General features: G+C 30.9%; 1 protein-coding gene across 1 annotated transcript; it reads right to left on the bottom strand.

The window, feature by feature from the left end:
• Nucleotides 1–3,801: 3,801 nt before the first annotated feature.
• Nucleotides 3,802–9,779, bottom strand: LOC134230564 (leucine-rich repeat-containing protein 3B-like). Its single transcript, XM_062712392.1, has 4 exons — nucleotides 9,507–9,779; nucleotides 6,665–6,736; nucleotides 4,426–4,497; nucleotides 3,802–3,877 (listed from the first exon to the last, which is right to left on the bottom strand). The coding sequence occupies exons 1-4, from the start codon at nucleotides 9,683–9,685 to the stop codon at nucleotides 3,802–3,804; spliced, it is 399 nt and encodes a 132-aa protein (XP_062568376.1). The 5' UTR covers nucleotides 9,686–9,779.
• Nucleotides 9,780–10,025: the final 246 nt, after the last annotated feature.

Here is a 10,025-nt window from a genome sequence, read left to right as displayed (position 1 = left end):
AATGCTTAATTTTACATATTTTGAATGACCTTGACCTAGATTTTAAGGTCAAAGGTCAATGAATCTTTTGCAGTTGGTCCCATGTCTATACGCCTTGTCGTTTTAGAAAAGTTCTTGATATTCGTAAACATTGCAAACATTCAGGGGCAATAATTTGTTATAAGAGCTTACGAATCCTTTCGCAATGTTTGATTGGAGAGTCTACTAAATTAGTCGTAAACATTAATTCAGGTTTGGAATCTCTGCGGTTTACGGTTTTGGAGAAGTAGCGATAACAGACATTTCTTGCGAAAGGGGCAATAACTTCGAAAGGGGTCAAAGTTCTAACATAGGGGGTCGTTTTTCGGAATAACTTTTGATATCCAGTATCATGAACTATAAAGTTTTTCGATAAGTCTTACGGTGTCAAAACATAAGGTGAGAAATAAAATAAAAAACAGAAGCATTTCAAGAGGTCTTTCCACAGAAAGGTGGAAAGACCTAATAAACAGAAGAAAATCAATAGGTCTTTCCACAGAAAGGTGGAAAGACCTAATAATAAGAAACAGAAGAAAATCAATAGGTCTTTCCACAGAAAGGTGGAAAGACCTAATAATAAACAAGACGAAAACAATAGGTCTTTTCGACAAAAGTCGAAAAGCCCTAATAAAAAAGACGAAAACAATAGGTCTTTTCGACAAAAGTCGAAAAGCCCTAAATAGAAGGGTCTTCCGTTGGAGCATAAAAAAGGCATTCATAGCTACAAAAATTTTGCCTTTATTTACAAGATTTAACCATTTACACATCTCTGAAACTTCTGGGGTTCGTGTTTTATGCCCTGTCCCACTGTTGCATGTATTCATTTATTGTATAAGAAGTAAGATTGCTTAAGTCTGAAAAAAGGTAATAAAAAAACCTTTGTTGATTTTACGCATCGCAATAAGGTAATTATAACGTACAGTAAGAATTTTCATTTTTATTTTTATTTTTTTAGCTTGTGCAAAAATCGGATTACCCTGTACTTAAACAAATTAACATGTAAGTAAATGTGATACAATAAAAGATTTTTCTTCAAGTTTAATGGGTATCACCAACATGTATCTTGTGTTTCATAGCAAAATTTTAATTGTTAATTTAATGCACGTGTTTTTCATTATTTTAAATAATTACTTATTTGATACCATAAGGATAGGTTTCCATTTATTTTGTTTTCCTTTTTTAAAATAAAAAAAGGAGTATTTAAGTTTCTGTACTTAAATATTTATTTTTTTATTTCATTTTTTATTCTCCTCAAGAATTTATTTAAACTAAAAATTTAAAGAAAATAATATGAGAAGATGATCAAATAAATATGTTAAGAAATACCAACTGGATTATGATTTATTCTGATACAGAAAATGACATTTATCTTACCTTATCACAGAACGTCTCAAGTTCAAATAGTGATAAATTTTTTTAAAAGCGATTCTCAAAAAATAAAGTATGTATGCCTTAAAAAATCTTCGACATCCCTATTTCCTCAGAAACATCAGAGATGTGATCAGGTGCCATGGAGGAGTAAGTATCCCCTGCTGTCACACCCGCTTGTGCTCCTTGTCATGATTGGGAAAAAAACGAGAAAATCCTTTGTTAATTCGGTGAATAAATAAACAAATAACAATCAGCATAGAAAACGTCAGTCATCATTTGTCTCATTGATAAATTGTATATTTTGACAATGTCATTGTATCATCCATAGCTTTTACGAAATGATGACTTTTAACGAGACTGTTGATATTCTTATTCCATCAACTTGTTTGTCAATATCTTATCTCGTCATAGAAATTGTACATACGTAGAGCACACTTTGGAGTATTTAATCAACTGGGAGATATAAACAATGAATGCAGGTGATGAGGGTATGTTCCTGCCTCAATTAGGTAAGTTGACGATTGACAAGTTAAAGTGTCATCACGGTTTTCATCAAGTTTAGTTTTAAGATATGAATATATTCCAAGTTTAAATTGTTTAAAATAAATTATGTTTTAAACCCTATAGGTTTACACTTGTTTTATAAATTTATAGATATGTGTACTTAATCTAAACATTAAAGCCAGAAAAACAAGTTGAGCAGTAAAATAAAAAAAGACTTATTTTTATTTGAGTTAGAATATGATACTGAAGACGTTCTACGGTTTTTCACCTATCACTCCTCAAATATTCTCATATACTAAAAGACCAAAATAACCATTGTGCCGGATGTTTTATTTTAGTCTGATTTTTGAGACTGAATAATGTTAGTAAATGTTCAACTAATTAAGCCTCTTTCGTTACTTCTCACTAAAATATTGACAGTAGTGAAGGAAAAACTTCAAGAGTACTCTACAACTATATATTCAGGAAGTGGTGTTAATCAGATGTGGATACTTAAAAATTCTAAAGAACTTTTGGACAAGTTGAAATCACAAGACTTTACAAAAATCAACAGCATAAAAAATCACGACTTTTTAACCTTATACACAACAATTCCCCAAGATAAATTAAAATCCAGGCTTTTTGATATCATTGACAGCTGCTTTTTCAACAAAAATGGAACTCGTAAGTTTACTTATCTCGACATTGGTCATTTGAAAAATTATTTTGTTAAAACAGATTCTGATTGCACACATAAGTACTCTGAAGTTGACATCAAGAAGATGCTTGAGTTTCTGATTGACAATATCTATGTGGTTTTTGGAGACCAGGTATTCCAACAATCTATTTGAATTCCCATGGGTACAAACTGCGCTCCGTTATTAGCAGACTTATTTTTATATTCATATGAAGCAGAATTTATGCAAAATCTTTTACGTGAAAAGAAGAAAACACTTGCTGTGGCCTTCAACTCAACATTTAGATATATCGACGACGTATTGTCAATTAATAATGGTATTTCCATTCCTACGTCGACACGATATATCCTGGTGAGCTTGAGATAAAAGATACCACAGAGTCCGACACCTCTGCTTCATACTTGGATATTTTACTTGAAAAAAAAAACACTCATGGTAATCTAATAACCAAGCTATATGAAAAACGTGATGACTTTAACTTTTCTATCGTCAACTTCCCTTACTTATGCAGCAATATACCTTCATCACCTGCGTACAGAGTATTTATATCTCAGTTGATTCGACACGCAAGAGCATGCTCTACGTATGAACAATTTCTTAAACGAGGTAAATTATTGACAAGCAAGTTGATGAAACAAGAATATCAACAGTCTCGTTTAAAGTCATCATTTCGTAAATTCTTTGGTCGATACAATGACCTTGTCAGCAAATACAATTTATCATTGAATGAAATGCTGACTGACGTTTTTCATACCAATTGTTAGTCCATTATTTATACACTTAATTGACCACGGATTTTTTCCAATATTTCCTGATTATGACAACGAGCACACGGCGGGTGTGACCGGTCGGCAGGGGATGCTCACTCCTCCATGGCACCTGATCCCACCTCTGATGTTTTGTAGGTCAGTGTTTGCTCTGCTCTTATTTTGTATATTTGTTGAATGGACGTTGAGATTGAATACGGTTCGTTATTTCCATATCCTTCCATATCCTTCTGAAAAAACTTTAAGTAGAAAATATTTTTTTCCTCTTTTGGGAGTAAAAGTTCAGGGCATTTCATCATTTATTGTAGAGAGTTAAATTACCAACTCAATACCTACTGGTCTTGTTTATGTTCAGTACATGCTTCGACATGCAGAGATACATGTATTGTCCTTTACACAATCCTCTGGATTTTCTTCACTTTTAAAAAAAAAATAATCAAACTGTCAAAAAATTGATCAAAAACTTACAGTGTCTGTAAATTTGGCAATCCATTAAAGGCGTTGTCTGGAATGGAGGTTATCTGGTTTACATGAAGGTATCTGAAACAATATTTACCAACTCTGAAAATTTACACTTTTTTATTTGATTAAACATCTATCAAATTATTATTGAATTTTTCTCAAGGTATTCAGTGTATAATGAAGGGATTTTGAACGATTATAACGTGTACTAACTAATGTTTAATATACACAGTGAAATTGTTTTGGCAGGTATCTTACTTCATATGTAATTGGTTGATAATCGTACAGTATGATAGATGTCCTGAATAATGTTCTTGTTCTCCATATACTTCTGAAGAAACTTTAGGTAGAAAATATTTCTTCATCCTTGGGGGTAAACATTCAGGGCACTTTATCATTAATTCTAGAGAGTCAAATAACCAACTCAATACCACTGGTCTTGTTTATGTTCAGTACATGCTTCGACATGCAGAAAAAACAGGAATTGTCCTTTACTCAATCCTCTGAATTTCTTCATTCTTTTTTAAAAATGTATGCAAACTGTCTGCCATATTTAATTTATGAATTTGATAACTAATAACATTTTCTTTTCATCTGACACATGAAAAAATTGATCAAAAACTTACAGTGTCTGTAAATTTTGCAAACCATTAAAGGCGTTGTCTGGAATGGAGGTTATCTTGTTGACTTGAAGGTATCTGAAACAATATTTACCAACTTTGAAAATGTACACTTTTTTTGATTACACATTAATAAAATTATTATTGAATTGCTTTTATTTAAGGTATTCAGTGTATAATGAAGGGATTTTGAACGATTATAACGTGTACTAACTAATGTTTGATATACACAGTAAAATTGTTTTACCAGGTTTCTTACTTCATATTGTAATTCATTGATAATTATACAGTATGATAGATGTCCTATTCTAATGAAATTGTATTTATAATATTATTTGTATGTTTTGCACAATATTACACAATATTACATTTAAGTATCATATTCAGACAAGCGCGCATTTCCGGTCCACGTTTGAAAGTCATGCTCTAGTGTTTTGTTTTGTACAGGTGAATTTATAGTAAGTGTTATAAATTTGGAATTTCTATGACTGACGAGTAAACAGTAATTGACCAATGGATTTCAATTATTTATTTTATGCATGTTTTTAATTACTCATGCAATATGTGAAGTAAGAAACCTGCCAAAACAATTTCATTGTGTATATAATACATGTAATATGTACACGTTATTCCTGTTTCTGTTAAAACACGATGATGTCAAAGTTTCTTTCGTGACTGTTTAACGGATTTTGAATTGAAGTTTGAAGTATCATGGAGGTTAATATATTTTTTAAAGAAAAGATTATAATATAATATTAATTTATTATCAGGTGACTAATTAAATCACACTGTCTCTTGTTTTTTTCTGTAGGCAGAAATTCTAGTATTTAATCAGTCTAATTATAAAGGAGTGAGGCACGATGCATGTTCATAGATTGGCGTATTCAAAATTGTTTGTAAACACTGGTCATGAGTATGAAGTTGTTGGCCTATTAATTAATTAGTGCTACACGCATTTCCACAGTATCTTAAAACAAATATAAGTAGTGGATATGCAATTTTGCAAAACGTAGCTTTCTTTTTATTATGCATCCTGTGTTAACATTTGATTATTTTCAGTTTCTTCTATAAAACCACTCTACCAATTTCAACCAATTTTGGCACAAAGCATTTATGAGTGAAGGGGAACAAAACAAAAATAGCCACTTAAATTAGTGTAATCTTTAAAAATCTTCTTTACTCCTGGAAATTTTTCGTGTTGTTATTAAAAATGAATTGTGTTACGTGTCGTTTTTTCTCGTCGCAAATCTTCGAGACAATGTGACAAAGTTAAGGAATAATAATCAGATTTAAAAAATGAATTATTCGGATTGATACATCTTGCTTAGGATATAATATTTTGAAAAATGAATCAGGAAACAAAAAATATAGTTGATTTAACAACTTTTTTTTGTGTAATAGCTAGCTGTCGAGAAACCAACCTCGGTCCGAAGCCATGGTTATTTCTAAAGATCTTGTGTCTAGAAAAAAGCAAGTAGGAAATACCTTCTAACATATTTATTTAGTTTTTAATATTTCTATGAAATTAAGCTTCCAAAAAGCGAGTCTACGTTTTTTTCACTTTGAGACTTTTATGTGACCCACTTTCTGTTTTTGTTTTTTTTTATTTTTGCAAACATGACGAGCAATTTGAATTACTTCCCTTTGTGTCACCAGCTGACATCAACAGAATTTGGTTCTATATTTGTTTTAACATTTCACATTAATAAACAAACACAAAGTATGATTGAAATTGTTAACTCATTAAAAAAAAAATAGTATTAATATTATCAACTTAGTCCACGAACTTTTTGATAACCCCTCGTAAGTAAATGTAATACAATAAAAGATTAATCTTCAAGTTTAATGGGTATTCTCAAAAACTAAAAGACCAAAAAAACCATTGTGCCTGATGTTTTATTTAAGTCTGAGCTTTGAGACTGAATAATGATCTTATTCTCCATATCCTTCTGAAGAAACTTTAAGTAGAAAATATTTCTTCATCCTTTGGGGGTAAACACTCGGGGCACTTCATCATTCATTCTAGAGAGTCAAATAACCAACTCAATACCACTGGTCTTGTTTATGTTCAGTACATGCTTCGACATGCAGAGAAAACAAGTATTGTCCTTTACTCAATCCTCTGAATTTCTTCACTCTTTTTTAAAAATGTATGCAAACTGTCTGTCATATTTAATTTGTGTAATTGATAACAAATAACATTTTCTTTTCATCTGACACATGAAAAAATTGACCAAAAACTTACAGTGTCTGCAAATTTGGCAATCCATTAAAAGCATTGTCTGGAATGGAGGTTATCTGGTTGTAACCTAGGGATCTGAAAGAATATTTACCAACTTTGTAAAATTTACACTTTTTTATTTGATGACATATTGATAAAATTATTATTGAATTGTTCTTAAGGTATTCAGTGTATAATGAAGGGATTTTGAACGATTATAACGTGTACTAACTAATGTTTAAAATACACAGTGAAATAGTTTTGGCAGGTATCTTACTTCATATGTAATTCATTGATAATTATACAGTATGATAGATGTCCTATTCTCATGAAATTGTATTTATAATATTATTTGTATGTTTTGCACAATATTACACAATATTACATGTAAGTATCATATTCAGACGAGCGCGCATTTCTGGTCCAAGTTTGAAAGTCATGCTCTGGTGTTTTGTTTTATACAGGTGAATTTATAGTAGGTGTTTTAAATTTGGAATTTCTATGACTGACAAGTGAACAATCATTGACCAATTGATTTAACTTATTTATTTTATGCATGTTTTTAATTACTCATGCAATATATGAAGTAAGAAACCTGCCAAAACAATTTCATTGTGTATATAATACATGTAAATGTACACGTTATTCCTGTTTCTGTTCGTAACACAATGATGTCAAAGTTTCTTTCATGACTGTTTAACGAATTTTGAATTGAAGTTTGAAGTATCATGATATATTTTTTTAAAGAAAAGATTGTAATATAATATAACTTAATTATCAGGTGACTAATTAAATCACACTGCCTCTTGTTTTTCTGTAGGCAGAAATTCTAGCATTTAATCAATCTAATTATAAAGGAGTGAGGCACGATGCATATACATAGATTGGCGTATTCAAAATTGTTTGTAAACACTGGTCATAAGTATTAAGTTGTTGGCCTATTAATTAATTAGTGCTACACGCATTCCCACAGTATCTTAAAACAAATATTAGTAGTGCATATGCATTTTTGCAAAACGTACCCTTCTTTTTATTATGTGTCCTGTGTTAACATTTGAACATTTTCAGTTTCTTCTATAAAACCACTCTACCAATTTCAACCAATTTTGGCACAAAGCATTTATTGGTGAAGGGGAACAGAACAAAAATTGTAAATTTCATGGTCCCTGCCCCCCTGGGGCCTGAGGGGTCGGCCAAAACCACTTAAATTATTGCATTCATTAAAAATCTTCTTTACTCCAGGAAATTGTTCGTGCTGTTATTAAAAACTAATTTTATCGACATAGTCCACACACTTTTTGATAATCCTTCTTGAGTAAATGTAATACAATAAAAGATTTATCTTCAAGTATAATGGGTAGCACCTACTTATATCACGTGTTTCATATCAAAATTCTAATTGTTAAGTTTATGCACATGTTTTTCATTATCTTATATAATTACTGATACCCTAGGGATAGTTGTCCATTAATTATATTTTCTTTTTTTTTTAATTTTCAAAAAAGGAATACTTATGTCTCTGTATTTAATAAATTCATATTTCCTTTTCATTTTTTTCTTTTCAAAAACTTATTGCAACTAAAATAGAATAAAATAAAAAGAATATGAGAATATAATCAATTTAATATTTTAAGGGTTACAAACTGGATTACGATAAATTCTTAAATAAAAAATAATATTAATCTACCCTCACCATGCGGTAAATTTTAAAGTAAAAATAGTGATCATACTTTCAAATAATGCAGATATAAAATGCAAAATCCTCTACGTGTATGTGTTTCTTTAGAAATAGGTGAATATATCTACTGGGTATCAGATTGGATTGAGGAATCGATAAAGGATACTTCTCCTTGTCACATGATTCCACACTCACAAACTTTGGAGGAGCCGTGTTTTATATCCTGTATGCACAAATTTTTCTATTGTTTGTGGGAATTTTTCATCCAACAATACAAAGGAAAAGGCATTTTACAAAAGCAGTGGTGATATTCCTGTACATAAGCTTACTTCCTATGTACGTACTATAATAAGTACACATACAGAATGTCAAACTTAGTGAAACTAAGATTTACAGATAAGAAAGTTTTGCATTGTCCAGGATAACGGTAATTTCTTTATCGGAAAAAAATCCTGCAAAAATATTTAAAGTAATCCATTGTCTTCAGTTCTTTCCGAGCTTTTATAATTCCAAAGAAGAGAAAGAATAAAACCATCATCAATCCAGACATTTCTTATAAATACATTTTGAATACAATCAATCATAGTCAGTTGTAAACATGTTATGAATGATGATATGGATTACAAAAGTCAGTTATTGAATTCATGATTTCAATTAGTAAAATATAATTAACATAACATTAATCATTGCAATTAGTAATTTTACATAGATTTCTTCTGTACATATACTGAGAGGGGTCATAGCCATGAATATTACATTACATATTACAATATGTGTACGTCAATGTTAGTTCAAACATGTAGAATAATTCCCGATGTGCTTGTCAATGTTAGGTCAAAAAGGTACAATTCCCATGTGCATATCAACGGTTGGTCACACCTTGCTAAAGGTAGTATCGCGATGAACTAACCACAGTTGTGTATCACGGTGAAGGGGAAATGCATCCCTACTGTACGCTTTATAAAAAGCTTAGACACTACATATATTGCATCGACTTGAAGAAATCATTCCTAATACGTAGAGATGAAAATATCTACTTTTAAACTTAAAATCTTCACGCGTCTGTTCAGATGTTGTTAGGTACTTCATTAAACCTTTCATGAAATACAAATTATTCCGTTAAACGTATCCATAAATACTTCTACTGCTTTGTTTTGTTTTCAGATATACATTTAAACAGTTACTTACAAGTAACATGTATCCGTGGAGATGTTGGTAGGTACATCAGTTAACCCTCTTTTTTCACAGTCTACAAATGTCCCATTACAGTCGCTACTCCTCCAACAGCTACAGCCACTAGGACAGGCCTCAGTCACAGGTCCATACATCAGAACACAGAGAACTAACGTCCACACAATCAAAGTCATTCTTATCAATCAAGGTTATTCACATGAAGGGATTCTATATCATACAAAACATTTACAAATCAGTCATGAAAAATATTTTCTTTTTGTTCGCATGTACTGAATGAGGAAGCAAATCAGATTTGACACATCTTCATATAGGCATTTAAGGAAAAGAAGCCCCTCCCCTTTTCTTTTTTATAAACCAGGGATTGGCATACTAGTACTTTTACGAACTGTTTTTGATTGTTATGCATTACATGTTATTTATAATATTTGTTTCTATGAGCTGTTGATGCATTAAAGTAGAGAAAACATGTAACTTTTTTCGTCTTCTGTATCACTTGGGGTTATAGCTCCAACA

This window comes from Saccostrea cucullata, unplaced genomic scaffold (genome assembly GCF_032062105.1).
Source record: "Saccostrea cucullata isolate Sc308-1 unplaced genomic scaffold, CSIRO_AGI_Scuc_v1 ctg4696, whole genome shotgun sequence".
NCBI classification, from domain to species: Eukaryota; Metazoa; Mollusca; class Bivalvia; order Ostreida; family Ostreidae; genus Saccostrea; species Saccostrea cuccullata.
Note: the sequence above shows the minus strand (reverse complement) of the source record. Positions and strands in the feature narration are given on the sequence as shown.

Excerpts from the sequence above, each read along its gene's own strand:
- LOC134230564 (XM_062712392.1), bottom strand. The coding sequence starts at position 9,685 with ATGACTTTGATTGTGTGGACGTTAGTTCTCTGTGTTCTGATGTATGGA. Across the intron at positions 6,737-9,506 it reads TCCACGGATACATGTTACTT|ATCCCTAGGTTACAACCAGA; the intron begins GTAAGTAACTGT and ends ATATTCTTTCAG. Across the intron at positions 4,498-6,664 it reads TTGCCAAATTTGCAGACACT|ATACCTTCAAGTCAACAAGA; the intron begins GTAAGTTTTTGG and ends ATATTGTTTCAG.